The following is a 22081-nucleotide window of genomic DNA, read 5'->3' as shown; positions in this document are numbered from 1 at the left end:
TCCCGGCTGCGAGGGGCCTGAGCAGCTCGGTGGGTCCCTGACCGCTGGCAGGGCACTGTCAGCGACATGGGCTGGGGAAGAGGCTCCAGGTCCAGGCACGGACCTTCCCGCTTCACCTCTCCTGCAAAGGCTGCCTGTTGTGACGTGCAAGCACATGAGATCCCTGGTAGAGCTGTATAGAAATAGGTGTAAGAGCACATGCCGTGGGGCGATCCCAGCCTCAGACCCCAGTGGTCAGCAGGGAAATGTCCTCCCAGGGCAGGGCATGGCCACAGGTCTGGAAAAGCCCTGGTCAGTGGACAGAGCAAGCTCTCCTCTGTACTAACCCCTCAGTTCACTCATCTCGTGTCCCACGAGATGAGTGTGGACTGGATACTCTGGTCCTTGTTTCAGCGGTGAAGCTCGCTCATCATCCCTCAATTTAAATAACACTCTCAGAGTTTAGCAGGATGGAAAGAGGTCACTTTTGGTCATGCAGGCTTGGTAACTACCCATGTCAGCTGTAGTGTGGTGGGGTAGGACAGTCACCTTGACAATGAAGCTGTCCCTCAAAGAGGAGAGATATCTGAACGTAGGTCTACCCAGGGAATAATAGGTGAAAGATGAGCTTGACGCCCTCCCAACTTTGTGAGTGACAGATAACCCTCAGCATACAGAACCAGCGTAATTTAGGTTGGAAGGACCTCAGGAGGTCAGCTGGTCCAAGGGTGATTAGTTGACATTAGTTCAGGAGAAACACTGGCATTAATTTCTTCTGAATTCACAGGGATCCTTCAGTTGATCAAACCTCTGCTTGGTGTCAAATAATGCATCCAGCAAAGAAAAAGAAAAACAACAACACTGGCTCCCACCATGGGCTGTGCTTTGCCACTCCGTGCTCTGCTCCCCAGAGACACAACCCACCATCTTGGTGAAAGAGCTCTGGGTCACAGGGAAGGGAATGGGTTAATAAACCCCTCAGCAAATGAAGGATCATTAGAAAAAGCAGGACAGCTACTTTCTAGGATCTACAACCCTTAGCCAAGGGACTCAGCTTGCTGGGAATCAGTCCCAGAGCACCGCAGTAGCCCAGACAGTGCGGCTGAGTGCTGGCGTGATGCCTTTTGCACTGGGAGATTTTTGCTGAAAACATCTAATGGTTTCTTGAGAACTGCTGGTTTTTGTGGGTTGGTTTTTGTTGTGTTTTTTTTTTTTTTTTTGTACTTCGGGGCTATTTATTATTTTTATAGCATCATTTTCAAGCATAACAGGAGTTGTCTAACTGGAGTTGTTTAAAATATAAAAAAGGCTGAAGAGCTTTATGAGAGATGTCAGGAAATTCTGCAGAACAGTTATAAAAGTCACAGATTCTGGAAAATTTAAATCCTGCTGATATTATGGATGAAATCCCATTAACATAGCTATTTGCATATGATTTTGCAGACCTACCTTTTGTCCAGAAAAATATCACCCATCTGTGTTATCGACAGGGTTGCTGAGACACCCCGATAACCCTGTCTGTAACAGTTCCCTCACCCAGAAATACATGTTACAGTCTCAAATCCACCAGCGCTTTACCCTGGGCAGACAAAGACTTAAAATATGGTTAGATTGTGTCTGCCCGACAACAACAATAGCACACATTGGCTGTAAGGACAATGTTATTATAATTTCATAAAGACTCAAATTAATACATCATCCAACAAATGGTTCTGGACAGGAAAGCAATCTTTTCACATCCCTTCCTTACTTGAATTTGCTTCAGTTCATTGGTAGTAGGTTTGAGAAGCTGGTGACTGAAGCCTGGATACGGCCCCTGCTTCATTTCACAGAGCACATGGAGATCCCCAGTGCCACCCAGCAGTGGTGCCACGAGATGAGTCGTAACCAGTCCACTAACTGGGGCTGGGAAAGCCCACCAGCCCCACAGCTCAGCCCCACTGCCGCTGCCTCCCCCATTCGTTTCATCCACCAGTCTGGCAAATTTTGGCCTACGAGCACTTTCTGGATTGCTTTGTTGTTGTTGTTGTTAATTTTTAAAGCACAGCCGCTGGATTGCCTCGCAAATTTAACATGTGAGAATGCATATTTTTCTTGGGTTTATTAAAATCGTTCATGTACAAAATTAACATGGTCTGAGAGTGGAAGTGCCGCGAGTTCTGAGACCGGTGTGTGACTACTTTATGAAATAGCCATCTGGGAATGCCTAATAAACAATTGCTTTTAATTTTAAACATCTGTATCTTTAACAATAAGAGCAGCTGATGTGGGCCTCCATCAGTCCCAGGCTCAAGCTTTAGTTGAGTAAGGACTGGCTGCAGCCTGAAATGTATCTTGTCTCACTCTGCTTCTTTGCGTGCTGGTAATTCTAGCCCTCTGTGGCTTGTCCTGGCTGATTTTCCCCTGAAACTTGATCCTTTTTCAAGGGATCAAAGGAGCAAAATGAGAAACGAGAAACTTTCACAGTGAAATTTCAGCCACTGCCGCTTAAACTGCGTCTCCAGTTTAATTGTCACTCCCGGCCAGCCGGCTGCTGCCTGTGGAGGAGCGTGCTGGTGTTTCCACCCTTACATCCCCATCCCGCTGGCCCAGTTTGCCCCATGGACGCTCCTACTTGGAGGGGGCTAACCTGCAGAAGGGTGCCATTGCTCCCAATCGCATTGGGGAATTTTACCAGTGCAAGAACAGTTGTACAATTATGCTGATAAAGGGATGATTATGCTGATAAACTGACCTCCTGAGTGAGATAAACCAATATTAACCCCAAAGTTTAACGAAGGGTTCACAAACTCAGTATCACCAGCAGAATGAATTATTTACACCTTGTTTGCTATATGGTATAGGGGAACTCTGCCTCCCTGCGAGGTGCTTGTGCACCAGCCCCCCCAGTCCCTGCATGACAGCCTGCCCCCGGGGCGGGAGGGGGGCTGGCACCCAATGCACCCACCCTCAGCCGCCCGGCAGCTACCCCAGGCCCCCCCGGCACTTGCACAGCCTTCAGTGGGGTGTAGGTAGCCGCCAATTAGGGGACAAGCTAGGAAAGAAACCTTCAGTGGGTATTTCTGCAGGGGTGTGCAGAGGAATGGGGGTCCCTAAACCTGCCAGATACCTACACCAAGCTCAAGGGCCAGGCTGGGACTCCTTTAAATGACTGCAGACACCGCTTTCTCATGATGACATGGAAGAAATATGTCCAGCTTATTCTTTTGCCTAGTATGTGACATGTAAAATTCCAGAAGTTTATGTTTCAAATACATGCTTATGCTAAGGGGAATAAAAAGTGGCTGAAACCGATGTCTCAGAATACATAGTACCACTGCCATAGCCGTGTCAGTCTAAGCATGCAAGTGAAGTATCCTGTCATCCTTAGCTGCTTTCCTGGCCCGATGGAGCATTAAGAACATTCTTAGATGAAGAATGTGCAGAGGAAGAATGGCTTTTTATTAAACCCAGTGGTACAGCTGAATAAGACAGAGAAGTCTTCAGGCACCAAAGCCCTCCTTCCAGTCTGAAATCTTCCCAGCTAAATACAGGCTGAGAACAGTTGCTCTGAATTTCACACGACAGTGTTAAATCAGTGAGCCCACCCAAGAGGAGAGGCCACCAGTGTGTGGGAGCCAAGGAGGGTTGTTAGCAAGGAGCCCAGGCATTAGGCACACCTTTGCTAAATTCCTAGCTGCGGCGTAATTACTACAATTTGCTTCCCTTTTTACCATTTTACTAGTGTATCTGTGTCTTTGTCATGCCAGCGTCTCATCCTAGTTAATCCTCAGGAGTGTTCTGAGTGAAATGCAGCAATTGCCATCAATGCAAAGTGTCCTATTACCATCAGAAGGGACTGAGCTCATTTCTGTCCCTAGCTGAAGGGCACCTTTTTTGGGAACACTTTGATAAAGAGCAAACATGGGAGCGACACGCTCCCATCCTGCCCATCCACTCACCGTGGGAAGACAGATTGGTACAAGGCTGTTTTGCCAGAAGCTCTCTCCCATTCAGTCTCTTTGGTCTTCTAAATGCTGGCAGCTTTAGTGTCCCTCCCACCTGACTGTCAGAGAAAATGAAAATGAATTATGAGTACTTTTAGAGTAGCCTGAAATTTGGAGTTTCTTTCAGATGCTCATGAGGGTGTGGTTGGCTTAAACCCGAAACTTACAGATTATTTTCTCCTCAGAACTAAAAAAACCAACACAAACAAAACTCGTCTTTCTGTCACTGACGTTAAGTCACACTTGCACACCAGGCAGTGATGTTCCTCGATATCTTCCGTGCTGATGAGGCTGAAAACACAAAGCACCCATTTACTCCTATAAGAATCCTGAATGCGGAAGGCTGGATTTCCATCTTTTTTGATTTTTACACAGATAGTGTGACTACATCTAGCTATGCACATACCTTATGAAAAGCCCTGGTCTAAAACCCCCTCTGTTTTCACGGGAGGAGAAAATCGGCTGTCACCAGGAAGGGTCAGGCTGCTCCCATCAGACCCCGGAGACCCCTGCGAAGCAGGACCCGATTCTGCAGCCCTGGCTTGTTCTGCTGCCATCAGAGGGAAAAGCCCCACAGAGCAAGGACTGGGGGGTGGGGGGGGGTGGGTCAAACCTCATTGCATTAAAAAACCCCACTGCACAAAAGGAGCAGGAGGCAAGGCCCTTCCAGGGCAGACCCCTGCCAGAGCCTCCTTCCCCACCTCCCGGGAGCCCCCGGCGGCTCCCTGAACTGCCCCCCTCCCCTTCCTGGGAGCCGGGAGGGAAGGGGACATTATCATGCAAATAAGCCCACCAGGAAATCCACTTTGTTTCCAAATTCCTATCTGTCTCCAGCCCTGCCACATCAAGCTTTGAATGCAGAAGAGGATGAATGGCCTAAAAGCAACGGAATTAGGCATTTAGCACAAAATCCCACCCACTGGTCCCCTTTACTTGGAAGCGAGATTTAGCACACACACAGAAAAACCACACAGACTAGCAAGCTAGGGGAAAAATGTACACACACATTTAGTATGTGCTGTAGGCACCAATCCAATATTCTTCTCGCTCTGCTGCTACAGTTTGGTGTAAGTATCGCATCAGTGCCTCCGATTTTAAACCCCACTCTTACACCCCGCCTTTTAGCATGAGTTTGATATTTCAGTCATATAAGAAAAGCAGATATGTCTGTAGTTATTATTACACCAAACGGTCCTTGCGGCTGAATTACAGATGGATAATACGGCACTGACACATATAGGCACATTTTATGGGTAACTGCAAAGCCTCTCGCTTCATGGAGCCTCTGAAGAACTGGAGAGAGGTCTGTCCCTCTGTGCGGGGCGTGAGTGTCTGACCACGAAACTTAATCTATCTGGCTGAAGCTTATCACAGACTGTGGCTTGCCACTGCCACTGGGAGCAAACCAGAAGAAAAGTCCTTGCTTTCAACATGAGCTTGGAAAAATTAAAGGGGGTAGGGGGGAAGGGGGAAGTGCAACTCATTCCCTTCCTCTAGTGGCATTGAAAAAAATGTCCATTTGTTACATCAAGCTACTCAAATCAAACACTTAAACACATAGAATCATAGAACCGTAGAGTGGTTTGGGCTGGAAGGGACCTTTGAAGATCACCAAGTCCAACCCCCCTGCCACGGGCAGGGACACCTCCCACTAGACCAGGTTGCTCAAAGCCCCATACAACCTGACCTTGGACACTGCCAGGGATGGGGCAGCCACAACTCCTCTGGGCAACCTGTTCCAGTGTCTCTCATATAGTTCATCTAGGTTATACACACACGGCGTCCAGATCCTAGGCTTGAGGCTACAACCATCCTCACAAACTAGCTCACCCTAATCTGTCCTCTCTGGAGTTGCTTACCCAGCTGTAGCAAGTTGCTCAGACTCGCTCCCCAGACAGCGCTTCTCCCACACCTCCCTGCCTGCCCTGGCCCAACTGATCCAGCTCGGCTCACCAGCCTGGCAGAGAAACCCCGGCTTCCTTGCAGCAGCCGCTGGATGCTCCCAGCCGCGCGCGGGACCCTACCTGCCCTTCCTGCTGGCTGACCAGGGCATGGAAACAGCGTGCATGGCCCAGACACCTCCCTTTTAGTCAGGTAAAACTGGAGGGGGTGAATTCTCCCGGTGGGAATAGACCTGCGGTAGTGTGAACCAGCCTGGTGGGAGGCGAGCAGGCAGTGGTGTTATCACACGGCTTCACCCGCAAGCCCTTCCAGAGGGTGAGCATGACCCTTCTCAAGCAGTGGAGAGAGGTCCGCTGGAGCTGCCTGTTTCTGCCTGCTGGCTCTAAAGGGACCTTGGACAGTTAGCTTCCATGAGATATGTAACTTCAAGACTGCTGAAGTGAGCTGAAATCCTTCCTTCTCTTGGACTCCACACCTAAAGATGTCCACGAGGAGCTCCACAAGGTTTCAAAGAGACGCCTCCAGCAACCGATCTAAACCTTTCTTCAAAAGCTTCCTTGAGATAGATCCTTATCAGCTTCCTCTACCCCGCCATCTTTGCCGGCTGCCTATCTGTGAAGAAGGCTTTGAGTTGCTGACCTGGAGCATCTGTATCTTCACACACAGACTGGGTTAGCCAGACCTGCAAACAGTTCTTTGAACCTGCAGGGGCAAATGTCTTGTCTTGGGTAGATAGATCTTTCAAGTCAGCTCAATGGATTACAAATGTGATTTCTATTTGTGAATAGATATTGTTAGGGAACCAGCAAACCCAAAAAGAATTGGATTCACTAGTGCTACAGTCCACTAAAATCTGAAAGATTAAACTGGGCATTTTTTCCTTTCTGAAGTCAAAGAATAAAATCTGTGAGTGAATTAGTTAGTGACACTGATTCTAGCAAAATACTTGTGCACTTCCTCAAAGTACTTTTTTTTTTCCTTATTGCAGTGAGTTTGTGTCCACTCTTTATTGAATTGCTAAAACAGACTTGCAACCTGCCCGACACACTGTAAGGCAAATGGAGCTGAATTAAGTTATTGCTGCAAAACCAGAAAGCCATATAAGATGACATTGCTTCAAATTCTGCTGCCGCTCACACTCATGCAACTCCACTATAATATGCAGAGTTGCATGAGAGTTTAAAAAAGAAAAAAAAAATGCAGTTTAATTTCAATGAATAATAAGTGCATTAAAACCCATTTTGCCAAAACCACCAAGAATTGTTACTGATGTCTTTCTCCCACCAAAGATTTGTTTATCCTTTTTTTGGCACGCCCTACTGAGAATGCTTTCTAAACAGAGTCCCCATTCGATCATGCAAGGACTATTCACAGCTGCTGGTGCTGTATCTCCAGAAGGGGAGAAGGTGATACTGACCCTCCCTGGTTGGCTTCGTTTTCAGGCTGTCCAGATGAGACCCCCCCCAACGCTGTCAGAGGGTCCAACCCACTCTCAGGGCGAGAGCGCAGAAGTGGTCTCCTCACTTGAACTGAGAACGAGGGAGACAAACGGGTCTTTCAGCGAGGCTTTTCTTCATTTCCAGGACTTGCTGCTAAGGTTGCACTGGTTCATCATGGGACAAACTCCCCCGGTGGAGCACTGGCTCTCACCAGAACAAACACCTTTTGCAGAGGTTGAACGTGGTCTGAACAGAGTTGGGGAAGGCGCAACCTTTCCTCAGCTGGGACATCTGTGCGGGCATGCGGACGCAGCCAGGGAAGTCTCTGCGTGCCCAGCAGTGAGCACGGGGACTGTGAGGTGAGCTGGTTGTCGACCTTCCTTCGATGCTCTGGCTAACTTGCTCCCTGTCACCTCTTCTCCAGCCAACATGTTACAGAAGACAGACGGGGACCCGACGAACACAAGCTAGGGGACCAGATGAAGACAAGCAAGGGGAGCTCTGCACGAAACCGATCCTTTGTCTGAATGCACCCTGTGGGTCGTGGGCTGGCGCGCCCCGAGCTCGGCCCCCCGGCTGGCGGTGGCGGTGGGCAGCCCCTCCGTGTTAAATCGGGCAGACGCAGCTATGGGGTGGAGTTGGTGGGTGCGATGTCCTTGGGCGCAGCCTGGGTGGCCCCGGGGCGTCAGCCTGGCCATGTCAGCACGGCTGAGTCAGGGAGGGTGGGACGGTCCACACCTCGTGTCCCCCTCCACCAAAGTGGTGATGCTAATGAAGGAGGGAGCAAAAGGATTTATGGCTCCGATCCCACCGTCTGACCCTGACGGGTGGACTCCCACACGGTGATCTCACTCTGTCGGCTTACGCACAGCTTCACAAATAGCAGAGAAAGGTCACGCTCAGTTAAAACTGAAATGTGTTTTCTTGCAGCTTTTCCCCCTTGGGCCAGATGCTGTAGCCCTGACATGGGCAAAGGTCCAATTGGAAATAATGAATGTAATTACCTTGTAAGCACCTTAGTGGAAAATATTGGTATAGTTAATTATACAGGGATGCCATGCTAACCCATTTCCCAGTGTTTAAAATACAAATATTAACGCTTTCTCCTTTGGGGTTTTGAGAAGATTAGTTATTGCTGCAGTCTAACAGAATTTCTAAGTTTTGCAGCTATTGCAATCAGTTTAAGGAAAAAGTTTCTGATGGTGACTTTAACAACACTGGCTGATATTGTGCAGAACAGTGCTACACTGCACAGAACTGGGCTTTCGATTGGCTTTGCAAGAATGAGGACCTCGGCTGTGGCCCTTTAAACATCCAAAACTGACATTTCTTTCAAAGGATGTCTTAGGACCAAAAAGTGAATTTAGGGTTCCCAGACTGAAGATAAGAGACTCACCCTTTGAATATCAGGAGAATTGAAATCCTTGGAGATGGACACTCAAAACCTGGGACTTAGGTAGCTTTTAAGAAATCCCAGACAAATTGTCTAAATGAAAATGCCACTGTCTTTCATTAAGGATCATAGGAAACAGTGCAATAAACTCACAGCATGGACTAAGCGTGTACTCCAGCGTTTGAAGTCTTCAAAATGCAAACCCAGGTATTTCCACACTGTTTCTGACTGACTTTCCAGTTGCTGAATAAGGAGCCCAGTATTTCTACGTTAGTCTGTCGAAAAAGCCCCGTTGCTTTCAGTTGGCTGCTGGCTGAGCCCTCTGTGAACAAACAAGTGAAAGCCACTAAATATGTTTTGCTTGCCTTGGTATTTGTTAACATCTCTGAACAATCCAGTACAGCCTAGGAGATATTCACAGGCTAGAAAAAACAAAAGGCTCGACTCCTTTCTCACGCCTCGGCAAAAGGAGTCAAGGGCATTTACAAAAATATAAAACTGTCCTGAGATTTCCCTTATAGGTACCTGAAGGAGTTTTTCAGGAAAAAAACAAGGGGGGGGGGGGGGGGGCAGGGGGAGAAATCAGCACTTTGGGCATAGGCCTTATTGTTCAGCAAAAATCAAGTAACGCATTTTGCACCGCTCTTCTGCCGGGAGCCGCTGCTGCAGGCAGCACCTGCAGGGCCCGACGCTTCTGCTGCACCTGCGGTACGGCCAGGAGCACCCTCGAAGAGCAGAGATGGCGAGGGAAGAGGCAGGCATGATGTCCTGCTGGGGGTCCCCGACATGGAAAAGCCTAGACTTTTTACATTGCTGTGGGAATTAAGGAGGCCAGCAGTTAGGAAATCTAGCTAGGCAGCTTAGGAGGCTGCTGCAGCACAAGCGTAGCCTCCTGCTTCCGACTCAACACCGAGCAAAGCCCGTCCACATGTCCTGCTGCAGCAAACGAGGGCACTCGCTCCAAGCAAAGGGGAGGTCACGAATAAAAACTGCTTTTATCTGAGTATTTCACTAGAAAAACAAGCCCTGTTGCCTCTGCTACTTTCCAGTTTTCTGCCCGCTTTGTTGCTACACACAAGCCCAAACCTCGCCCCAGCCACCGACAGCCAGCAAGGGCGAAGGGTGAAAGAGCAGCAGGAGCCTGAGCCCGAGCTCACCACGTACCAGGCACAGAGGCTGCTTGTTCTCAGCAGCAACAAGGATGGATTAGTCACCACCTCGAATTTTGAGTATATTTCCACATGCCATCTGTATAGAAAAATTAAGGAAGCAGCACCCCCCAAGGACAATAAAACCACCATCCTCTGAAAGCTGCCAGACAGGTATTTCTGCCAGCAGAGGAAATACAGCTAGAAGCATTTGCAGGCAGGGGGCAAACTCTGGTCTAGTTCAACACCATCCAGGTGTACTGTTGCAAGCTGAGGACAGCCTCGGTAAATCACAACACGTCTCTCAAGTGTCAGCATAGAATCTTTTAATACTTTACATAAAAAACTGCATACACAGTTCATAATTTTATGTAAACATCATATACATCTCAGTTTTTGCCATGTCAGTTTATTAAAAACAAAAACAGTCTCAGTACCACTGTTGAGGGAAGAGGGAGAAAAGTAAACAAACATAAATGGATACATCTGTTCTCTGAACCAGAGAAACACAAGATTATTTTCACCCGGGTTGGCTACCCTGTGAAAATAAGTTTTAAATAAACCTAGATTCTTTAAACTGCCCTTTAGTACTGAAGTCTGATGTACTCACTGCATAAAGAACAGTGCTTTCACCCATTTTTTTCCAAGGCAAAACGATACAGTGGTTTTATTTTGTCTTGCGTCGAAATCAATTTAAAACAAGACCCAGATGAGGTTACCGAGTAAGAATGTTTCCAATGCTACAGTGTTGTAATGCAGGTGACAAGTGCATTGAGTGTTTAATTCAAAAAAAACCCCAAAAATCCACCAAGTTGTGCAAAGTAATTTCTTTTGAAAATAAACTTTTAAATAAGCCCAAATCAGCATACTTGCAGAAGACAACATTAAAGGAAGGAGCAGGCACCAAGATCATAATATGGCAATATCATCCTCTTCCCCCTTGCTCATCCTGCCTCGACTGTCAGGAGGAGGATGTCCAGCAAGGGGGACAGAGCAGTTCAGCTTCGCTTTCCAGCCCGGTGACTTCTGCAGCTGGAGTCAGTTCAAGGCTTGCGTTACCAGCAGGCACCAGTCACTCAGGGCAAGTTCCTTTGCACAACACAAGTCCCAGCTGGGCATCCCCTCCCCACCTCACTTTAAATAAGCACCCCCTGCACTACCCCAGTTTGCACAAGACAGAAAAGGTAAGATATATACAGGCTTCGCTTGGGATTACCCTCCCCTCCCAGTCTCGGTCTTCAGGGCACTAACTTCCACAGCAGGTCAGGCTCAGGCCGAAACATCCGCAGGAGAGGCGAGGATGCTGCAGGCAGCCCAGGAGATGCAGCCCCCTTCCCCAGCCTGCCCGGGGGGGGAGGCACATGCAGGCAGGAGGCAGAAGTCCCTTCGAGCATCTCAGCTCCACCGCTCTCCTCTTGCAAAAGAGAGGAGGCCGTCTGGGAGCTGGGAGCAGCAGGTGGCGGGCAAAGGGGAAGAGCCGGGTGCCATGTTTGCTCAGTCCAGTCTCAGCAGCTTTTTGTTGTCGAGAGTCTGCGATTAACTTGCAGGGGCCGGCGGGAGGAGAAGGCTTCTCCCCGCTTTATTCCCAAGAGTCAGGGCATGCAATCCCCCCCCTCCCCCGGTCCCCACGGCTGAGCCAGCACAACCCTTTTCGGCCAAGGCTAAGGGAGCACGCTCTCCCCCCCCTCCCCCCCCCCAGCCCCCACCCCGATTCGTTGCCAGCCCCCAGCGGAGGGGACAGGCAGATGCCGCGTGCGTGCATGACCCAGCTCCTCTCCGCCTGCCAACAGGTGACCCGGGCGCCCTGCCCGGCGCCGCGCTCCAGCCGCACCCTATAGGACTTTGCAGCAGTTGATGCAGCCGTTCTGGGTGCCGTAGCGCTTCTGCAAGGCCGCCCGGGTGGCGGTCTCGAAGACCTCCCGGACGCCCTCCTTGGTCTTGGCCGAGCACTCCAGGTAGTCGTAGGCCTGGATGCGAATGGCCATGGCGCGGCCATCCTCGGTGCGCACCGGCTCCTGCTTCATGCGGGCCAGCTCGTTGCGCACGTGCTCGTCGTTGCGCAGGTCTTTCTTGTTGGCCACCAGGATGATGGGGACGTTGGGGCAGAAGTGCTTGACTTCGGGCACCCACTTCTCCGGGATGTTCTCCAGCGAGTCCGGGCTGTCCACAGAGAAGCACATGAGGATCACGTCGGTGTCCGGGTAGGAGAGGGGCCGCAGGCGGTCGTAGTCCTCCTGGCCGGCCGTGTCCCACAGGGCCAGCTCCACCTGCTTGCCGTCCACCTCGATGTCGGCCACGTAGTTCTCGAAGACGGTGGGCACGTAGACCTCGGGGAACTCATCCTTGCTGAAGACGATGAGGAGGCAAGTCTTCCCGCAGGCGCCGTCCCCCACCACCACCAGCTTCTTGCGGATGGCGGCCATGGCCAGGCTGGCCAAGCTGGCCTTGCCGTGCAGCAGGACGATGGCAGCGCCTTCCTCCCCGCGGCCGCCGCCTGCCCCTTCCTCTCGCTTCTCACAGGGCACCGTGGCGAGCCGGGCCCGCGCAGGCAGGCGGGCGCGCCCTCCTCTCTCCCCGCACCGGCACCCTGCCTCCCTTCCCCTGCCTCAGGGGCGCGCTGCGGCCGCAGGCGAGCGGCGGGCTGGGCCCTCGGCGGGGGAAGCGCCGCTGCCCGGTGCGGTGCGATCGCAGCGTTCTCGCCCGCGCCGCTCCGCGCTGCCACTGCCGCAAGCTGCGGCCCGGCGCCGCTATTTAAAGGCGCTCGCGACTTTCTTAATATAGCCGCCCAATGGGAAGGCAGGGAGTGAGGTCATCCCCGGCGGAGAGCGCCGCGATTGGTGGGGAGCTGCGGGCGGGAGGCGGGGCGCCGAGAGGCGCGGAGTTGGGGGGAGGGGGGGCCGGAGAGCGAGCGCCGACCGGCCCGCGGTGGCGGCGGCGGGGCCGGGCCGGTGGTTGGGGGGGTGTAATGGAGCCGGGCGGGGGGGGCCGAGGCGAGGAGCCCCCGGGGCCGGTTTGTGCCGCCGGGCCGGCCCCGGGGTGGGGTGTCGGCTTTGCGGCAGGGCGGGGCGGGGCGGGGCGGGGCGGGGCGGGTCCGGCGCGGTCCCTGCCGTGGTGGCCCCGGCAGCAGCCCCGGCGCTCGGGGGTGCGCGGTCCTCGGAGGGTGGGCGAGCGAGCGGGCGAGCGAGCGAGGAACGCGGGGAGGCCGGTGCGTCCCAGATGCGGTCCTTAACGCCCGAGGAAGGGGGGGCCGAGGTGACTGCAGGCGGTTGAATAAAACAAAAGCGCTGGCTGGGTGTTACTGGAAAAGCGCAGGACTCCAGCACTTCCCTTCCTTAAAGGAAAGAAATCCGACGTGTTTTGAGCCCCTCTCCTGCCAGCTCTCGGCCAAAAGGGAACAGAGGAATTGCAAACCGGGAGAAGTAGAAGACTTGAACCGAAATGCCCCTTCGGTCTCGATTTACGGAGATATCGGCAGTCACGGGAATGAAAAAAATGAACGTGGAAATAAAGGAGCGCAAAAGGCTGGAGGTTCAGGTTGCTTGGAGGGTAGGGTGTAAGTACCTTAATATAAACAGATGGCTCACGCTGGCTGCGTTAATAAAGCTGTGCATCGTAAAGTCTCACACTGTGAAATTAGTGGTAGCGATTCCCTACGTCCCTGTTGCAGCTATCGCTGTCTAACTGGGTGTTGTCTCGAGCCTTCTCCTTGCAAGCATTTTCACTTAAACGATGTCCTGTGGCTCCGGCCTCTCGGGATTGGATCCAAAGTGTCCTCTCTTGCTAGCCAGCGCTGGCATTAGTGAATAGAACAAAAATGAGTGATTTGGACAATACGGTTGTTATTAAAAATTGTATTTTAAAATACGCACTTGAAGACCAAGTGCATCAGCGAGTACATCAGGTTGCCTAGCGGGTGACTTGCGGCAGACTGTTACAGAAGTGTGTGTCAACAGGGCAAATGGTTCACTTAATCCTAGAACGTTGAAATATAATTAACCCTCTGTGAGATTTTTGCAATTCCCATTTCTCCCCGTCAGAAGAGCATGTCCCCAGATGGCGATGGATGGATTTGTACTTGGATCTCACGTAGTTTGTACGGCGTATTTTTCGTGAAGCGAACATAATAAATTCAAACTGGCGTTTGAAAACCCCCAGAAATAAAGCGTAGTCATAGGCACCGGTGTTCCACAGTACCCGCGGCCCTTTAGCAGGCTAAATCGGCCGTGTCCCTTTACTTTTGACCGCTCACGGTCTCAAATTCTCCACGAAACGAAAGCAGGCTGCCGCTGTGGCGCAGCCTTGTGGCGGTGGAGCGCCGGCAGCGTGCAGCTATTTTCTCCACGGATAGACTCGCAGCTCCGTGGAGCCGTTCTGCTCGGCAGGCGGAGTCAATCTGCCGTAGAAAGTATCTCGCCCCACGCCACCGCGCGGCTCCACGCCCCGCGACCGCTCCCGCGGTGCCGCGGGCGGCCGGCGGGCTTTGGGCTGGAGCCCACTGCCACCTCGCGGCCGGGAGCGCTCCGCCTCGGGGGAAAAACGGGAAAAGCAGCGAGGGCCTTATGGATCGATCGTCAGGGGTGCTGCTTCGGCGTGCGGCGGAGTCCGTCTTTGTTTGGCTTTGGGGGGAGGGGGGCACGGAGAATCGTGCCTGGGTACTTGGGTTTGGCTTTTCATGAGCGAGACGGTTCGTTAAATAGAAAAGGTGACCAGGCACGTCGCTCGTGTCACCGGTGCCGTGCCATAAAAGGCAGGGAGATAGCCCGCGTACTCATCTCGAAGCACACGGCTCTTGTTCACCCAGAGTGCTGCTAGCAGTTATCCATGCGCCTCAGTGTAGAGAAAGCAAAGCGGCCCGCATGCGTACTCTTTTTTCAGACTTCGAAGCGGGGTGGCCTCATCCCAGCTGTCTACTGGTCCCGGCTTCTAAACTGTGCTAAGGAAATACTCTACAAAGTTGGACTACAAGTAGTCCAACTAACCCAAGTCAAACCCATAGCAGGGACTCTTCTTGTAATTGAACAGTGCAGATACAGTTCCAGCACCCAGTTATGGTCTGACCCATAACTGCTTCATTTTCTAGTGAAGTCTTGCATCTGTCGTCTTCCACACAGTTACGCTAAAGGCAAAGGGCCTGATGTTTCATCTCGCACTTTGCAAGAAAGACTGCAGCAAAGTCTATGTAATTCCTTGACCTAGGGTTTCAAATGCTTTATATGGTTTTCTTCAGAGGCTTTGTATCGGGAGACCTAGCCCTGTGACTCACTTAGGCTGAGACTGTACTCATTTCACTGTCCTAGGTTATACTCCAGCAGTGGACTCTATCAGGAACATCTATGTCACTGTGGTTATCACACATTTATACTTAAATGTGTAGTACCTGGGACTTGATCACGGCCTGGGTTTCATACTTAATGTAAATTTGCTACATGCCACCTCTCTGCTGCTGTGGGTTAGCTCATAAATACCAGTGCACTATATAGTACCTTCCCTGAGCTGTCTAAGTGGAAGTGAGAAGGCCCTTAACTTATGTTATCTTTCCATTTATATATATTTACTTCTCTTCTCTGGAGCATTCTTTCTTCAGCCCATGCATGAAAGCATAAAGTGAGCCAGTTTCAAGAACAGTGGAAATCAGGGACAGAGTTGTACATAGGAATCCTTTTTTCTTCCTGCTTGGATCGAGGCATCAGGGAAAACGGGAATCTGACCAGCATGGCAGTGCTGTAAGTGCAGCGGAAAGAGGCACGGCAGCGGTACTGTAAACGAGCACAGTGGACAATAATCTGTGGAAGTGCTTCCTTCTTGGGATGGTGCCTGAGAGCACAGCTGGAAAACCTGGAAGGAAAATAGTGAAAAGAGGCTCCGGGATGTCGCAGCTTTTTCCTCTCCTTAGGGCATTCTGTATAGGACCGATTCTGTACTGAAGCATGGTTGTGGTGTGGACAACACCAGGGAGAGTAGCGAGCTCACGTATTTTAGGGCTAAATTTGAACTTTATATTGGAACTTTTATATTTTCTGATCAAATTTGCATGAAGCTGAAACTTCACTTCCAGTAATCCCTAAATGTGCACTCTCTAAGCAGAGCATTAGTTCTGCTGCACCACTTACATCTGTGTGATTGATGAAGAAAGTATGAAGTAGGAGAAAGAGACCACTTCTTTGCTTTCATTGCTTGTACTGGTGGTTTTGAGATTAAAACTCAGCCTTTTGTTTTTTTACTTGATTTAATCCAATTGGCATTTTTGTTGCTGAGAAGACAATTCTAGTCAATTACTAGAGATTGTTTCCAGATTATATTCCCCCCCCCCCCCCCCGCTCTTTTTGTTAAAAAGATTTTCTAAAGGGCATGTCTGTAACTCAAGAGAATTTGTGTTCAAGCATAAATCTGTACCAAAAGCGTGAAAACTCAGTGGGGAAGGTAATCTTTCTTCTTTTTGTCAATAAGTAGGCAAGTAAGTACATTGCCTGCTGTGGCATAACGTGCTGAGGGAGCCGTATGTGCCAGTAATGGCATACTGAGTCCTGCACGCTGACTTGTACTGTAACGCTAGCAGCGAGCATCCTGCAGTCCTCATGCAGGCAAAGCTTCTCAGTGAAGTAAGGAAAGCAAGAGCTAGCTAAATATGAGCCGTTCACAGGCTAGTGTGAAAAAGCTCTGAGTAGATGTGGGAGGACAGGCAGAAATGCTAAGTATCTGTTTCTCTAAGCTGCTAAGAGTTTCTGGCACATATAGGAACCAGGCCACTTGTTGCGTGTCACAGCAGGTCCGTTGCTTTCCAGTGTCCCTGAAGAAAAACAGAATTTAACTCTCAGATCCCCTTGTGATCAGTACTCTCAGCAGACAAGCCAGACTGATCTACCTAGAAACCAGAATGCTAAGACACAAAAAGAGAAGGTGAAAAAGACCTGTGTATCTTCATACAGAGGTTTGGGCTAAGTACAGTGCATGTGAAAGTGCCTCATCCCAAACAAGAAATGCCTTCATGATCCTAAAGAGCTCTGTGGGGCCCACTGGCATTGCTCTTCTAAGGAGTAAGTGGGGCAAGTCAGAAGCCAATGGCTTTAATTTTGTCAAGTTCCTACAGCAAGACTATCGGATTCGTACTTGAATAAGACTCAGGAAATATGGCCTGGCAGAGTAAAATTAGAGCACCACAGAAAACTAAAGCAGCCTCAGGTCTCCAGCTGACTTCAAATCAAACAAAAACAAGTTCCTCATCCTTAGGCTAAAATTTTTAGATCTAAAACCACTCATCTTAGTTGAAGAACTCTTCTGTAGCAGAATGAAATAAATGGTCTGACCACATAACTATACTAATCAGCAGTAACGTAACTGCATCACCAATAATGTCTCTCTCTGCAGAGACCAAATTAATCTACCTCTGGTTCCCTTTGTTCTCAGTTTTTAGTGGTTGCAGGCACCTTGCAGTCTTTGTCTACCAGGAAAACTGAGACAGAGGGAGTAGAAGTGGCTTGCCCAATGCCAACAAGAGAGCAGGGAATTCAGTCTTCATCTCGGAGTTCAAGATAGTTCATACACTTAACACTGGACAGTTCTTTCTCTTCAGACTCTCCAGTTGATAAACTTCATTTCACTACTTTGAGGATGATCAAACTCTGGCACAGGCTGCCCAGAGAGGCTGTGGAATCTCCATCCTTGGACATATTCAAAACCCAAGTGGACACAGTCCTGAGCTGCCTGCTGGGGTTGATCCTGCTCCGATCAGGGCAGGGTGGACTAGATGACCCCTTCTCACCTCATCCATTCTTTGATTCTGCAATTTACTTCTCTACGATGCCTCAGCAAATCCGGAAAGGGGTGTCTTGAGGGTCCATGTGGCAAGCCTACTGCTGGCTTAGCCTCTTGTACTGTCAGCCCCCCCACACACAAGCAGTTTGGCACACTCAATACTGAAATGCAGACTCAGGATGAGTCTTTTGCAATAGGAATGAGGAAATTTCTAAAGTAAACATGATGTGATTTGTTAATGAATTACATAACTTCCACTTTATTGCCAGTAAAGTAGGCTTCTTTAAAAAACAATGATGTCATCATATTGTCTTTGTAGATTGGTTGGCTATATTTAGAAACATCAACCTATTCCTTTAAATACTGTGGTCATCATGATAGTCTTTGAAGAGTGGTGGGAAGTTCTCTCCGCAGGGGAACCAGTGATCTAAGGAAGCTGAGGTGGCAACAGTTTTAAAAGAAACCAATCTAATACTGAACATCAAGAAAGAGAAGAAGGTTGATACTGGAAATCACTATCCTGTAAGTCTAACAAACTTCTATCTCATATAAATTAGCCGTGAATATATGAAGACTGACAACACTTTATTAACTCCCACATGGCAATGGATCTATAAGCAAGAGCAGCATGGACTTACACAGGATAGCTATTGCCATTGGTAGAATTCCACTAGCAGACCACGGCAGGAAAAATGTAGTCAGTAAAGCCAGTTTGCATAGTTGTTCAGTACAGTGTTTTATACTCCATCTCACTCACAAAATTAAGTCATTCAATCTAGAAAATGAAGTCTGTTATGGTCTGAACACTGACCATAAACAATGTCTGAGATGATAAAACAGAAATATAAGGCACTGCAAGAGTCTTGGTTACATCCAGACTTGGTTTATGCCTTCATTTTTTGATCTATAATAATAATCAAGAGTAAGGTACTCACAATTTCAGAAGATTCTGATACCACAGAAATTAAAAGGGGAAAAAAATAGGGAACGAAGGGAAGACAGAGTATGGAGAGAAAAAAGGAGAGAAGGAGAAGAATTCCAAACTAATGGGATTTCTCCTCTCCTCCTTCTACCCTGCACAAAAGGTTAAAAAAAAAAAAAAAAAAAAAAAAAAAAACACACCAAAAAAAACCCCAGCATGGGAATAATCCATTTTGTACTTCATCTTGGTTTTCAAGGAATGGCTGCTCTTAGGAGAAAGCTAACTGTAGTTGGAGATGACTGCTGTGGTAAGACATGCCTCCTCTTTGCTCTGTGTCACAAGCAGCTTCCCAAGACCTATGAGCCAACTCTGTTTGACGCTTATGCCACTGACACAGAAGTAGATGGGAAAGAGGTGAAACTAATTCTGTTCGATGTGGCAGGGAAGAATGAAGTCAGTTACCGAAATCTCCGCTCAGTGTTCTACGAGGACACCGACATTATTTTAATGTGCTTCTCTGTGGACAGGCATGACTCACAGCAAAACATCCTTGATTTTTGGATTCCAGAAATCAAAGTGTTCTGCCCCACAGTACCTATTATTCTGGTGGCTACCAAGACAGAACTCAGGGGCGATGAAGGTATTAAGAAGACACTAACTTCTCCAGGCAATGAGCCAATTAGCACTACAGAAGGAAAAGCTTTAGCTGCCAGCATCGGGGCATATGCTTATCTGGAGTGTTCTGCCAAGACAAAAGAAGGTATTGATACAGCCCTGGAGATTATTAGCCAATGTGCTTTAAATGAGAAAAGGAGGAGAAAGAGGCACTACAGGCGCTGCCAAATTTTGTAAGAGGAGTGAATATTATTTTGTTGTTGGATTTCATCCTGTGGAAAGGTAAGTAGATGTCTTTGTTGCTGTTGTGTGGGTGCTATAAGGGCTGCTTTTATAGGAGAAAAAAAAATCCCTTATATCTGCAAAGTGTCACACTTGAAAAGTTGAATTTGTTTCCTTCTCCACCGCCAATACAGGCTGAAGAGCACAATTCCAGATTTGAGCTGAGTACTGGTCTTGAGAAATGGAAATGACCAAGCTACAGTTCTCCACAGAGGTTTTTTGGTCAAGGGAGATACACACAGACTAGGACAGGCACCTAAACCAGCACTTTTGGGACAAGCACAAAAACATGTTGCTCAGTGAATCTAATCCCGGCTTCCTGGTAGCAAGGCTGAGTGGCGAGGAGCTGTGCCGACAAGGCTTCCCAGTATGCACTCCCTTCCATACACTTCCTTGAAGGATGTCCTTAGGGAAGGGTGTCACCACACACATATCCAATAGTCTGCTGTGCTAAATGCAGTGGGTTTCTGACTGGCAGAACAGGTCTGACTTTCTCTAGGATTTATTCACAGAGCTGGCCTGGGCTTGGTTCCATAAATGCATCAGGAATGCAACATATAGCATAGGGTATACAATGAAGGCAGTGCTATCTCCACCTCTTCTTCAGGTACAGGTGGACAAACTGGGGTAAAACAGCCTAGCTCTGGGATAGGATAATCCAGTTCTTGATAGAATTCCTACCTTAAAAGTAGAGAAGTAAAAAGTCCAGACTTCAGTTTCTAAACCTCTTTGTCCTTATGGTCTGAATGTATCTTAAATCTTTCTGTCTTTCCTTAGCACTTGCAGGCAGAAGACACAGGGAATGCCAACAACCATGCGCTCAGCTTTGCAAGTCATTAACAATCTGGAAAGAGACAGAAATCCTGTCAACCTAAGCAGAATATCTCAGAGAGGCACAGAGATGGACCAAAATGGAAGCACTTTGGGGCCATCTCCATACTACTCCTTTCTGTGAAGCACTGATTGCTGGCAGCCCCAGGAACTGAGTTATGGACTGATATTAAAGGCACAGGTCTGGAAGCGGGCAAGTAATGTGACTTCAGGGTTTGAAGACACATGCTGTAACACAGTAAGTGGACAGAGAAATGTTTCAAGGTAAACCCCTTCAGATCCTGAAGTAAAGGTACAGGGCTAATTGAGCATAACCGTCATGAACTGCGAGAACATGGAAGCCTACACTTTCTTTTGCTGATTTCCTTGGTGTTGGTTTCATCACTCTGGCAGCTTGGTTGCAGTTTCCCGGGGGGAAACAAAATAAGAATAACCATAAATTTTTAAACCGATTATGCCACCTGGAGATGTACACTTAGCAAACTAGCTTTGCCAGGTGAAAGACCTAGTAAAATACACACTTGATTTTTTTTCTTAGCCATTCTGCCCACCAGTATTTGTCTACTGATGGTATCACAGGTAGAAATACTGGGGTTGGCCAAGTATTCATGACTGGATGGGTTGCTGCTTTCCTTCTACATCACTTTTTAGTAGCAGTTTTTAAGTCCACAATCACACTGTGGCATAATAACAAATGCTTCAAAGACGACACTTTACATTTCCAAAAGTACCTTTCTTCAAAGAATCTCTGAGCACTTTTCAACACGAATTACCAACGCATCTCTTGGTGATAAGTAGGTGTTATTTCCTTTTTCAAAACTGGGAAGCTTAAACTGCTGCCTAAAGTAACTGTGAACCATCTACATCTTGGAGCTTTCTTTTTCTTGACTTGTTTTCCATGCCCTTTCCCTTTTGCCTCGTGGACCATTCTTAACCTCAATTTCCTCTCCTCTCTGCTTGTGATAATCCCCTCAATGCGAGCTGATCTAGTACCCAAACTTTAAAACTCTTCTCCCGGTGCAACTTGGATGTAAGTGTGTGCTGTGCCTAAGTGCTCTCCTGATTCAGCTAGTAACGCACATTAGTGCATTTCAAAGAGCTGTATTTATGTAGATAGGTTTAAATTGTTATTTCCATTTCATACGTGTATGTGTGGGTGGGGAGGATTAGACTGCAGATAAGTTAAGGAACACAGGTGTCTCAGGTGCCTCTGATGTGGGGTATTGAATTGGAGAGAGGCAGTTTTGCAAAGATGCAAAGCACTTACTGCTCCCACTACTTGGAAAGTTCAGACCAGTTGGGAGAATCTGAGCTTTCACTGCCCGTTGCTTAGTGGGACGCTGGTCAGCTCATTGACTGGTGTCTGTTTTCAATCTAAACAAACAAGTATTTTCCTCCAGAAGGGCGCTTTGTTCAAGATAAAGGTAACTGGTTTCACTCACAGTATTCACTGTATGTATCTCTGAATTAAACTGTTGTTACACTGATCTTAGTTTCTATTTCTTAACATTAACCTTTTAGTTGTTCTAATGTGCAATAAAAAGTTGGCAATCTGTTTCCACTGTATACTCCTCTGCAACTGGAAAAGAGAAATCCTGGGAGGTTTTTCATCATCCTTTTGCTGAAGCTGTATAAATTCTCTTTTTGCCACTTTTGTCAAAAAATCCAAATGCTCTTCCTCTTTATCTGTCACAGAGCACTTTTGCAAGAGCAGGTTACTATGTGGCTGTTCAAGAAATCCGTTGGACAGTTGTCCATATTTTAGGGCATCTGGCTCCCATGAGAGATCCACAGACTGGATAGTTTCCTTTTTTCCATTTTAGCATTGCCTT

At 48.6% G+C, this 22081-nt stretch overlaps 2 protein-coding genes across 2 annotated transcripts; one reads left to right on the top strand and one right to left on the bottom strand.

Annotated features, from left to right (window-relative positions):
* Positions 1–10156: 10156 nt before the first annotated feature.
* On the bottom strand, positions 10157–12540 carry LOC126046630 (rho-related GTP-binding protein RhoB). The gene has a single exon (XM_049819301.1). It carries the CDS (start codon positions 12268–12270, stop codon positions 11680–11682), a length of 591 nt encoding a protein of 196 aa, XP_049675258.1. The 5' UTR covers positions 12271–12540; the 3' UTR covers positions 10157–11679.
* A 5461-nt stretch (positions 12541–18001) lies between these two features.
* LOC126046629 (ras-like GTP-binding protein RHO) lies at positions 18002–21841 on the top strand. The gene is made up of 3 exons (XM_049819300.1): positions 18002–18121; positions 18778–19418; positions 20196–21841. The coding sequence occupies exon 2, from the start codon at positions 18780–18782 to the stop codon at positions 19371–19373; it is 594 nt and encodes a 197-aa protein (XP_049675257.1). The 5' UTR covers positions 18002–18121; positions 18778–18779; the 3' UTR covers positions 19374–19418; positions 20196–21841.
* The last annotated feature ends 240 nt before the right edge of the window (positions 21842–22081 follow it).

The sequence above is a fragment of the Accipiter gentilis genome, chromosome 16 (genome assembly GCF_929443795.1).
Source record: "Accipiter gentilis chromosome 16, bAccGen1.1, whole genome shotgun sequence".
Taxonomy (NCBI): Eukaryota; Metazoa; Chordata; class Aves; order Accipitriformes; family Accipitridae; genus Astur; species Astur gentilis.
Note: the sequence above shows the minus strand (reverse complement) of the source record. Positions and strands in the feature narration are given on the sequence as shown.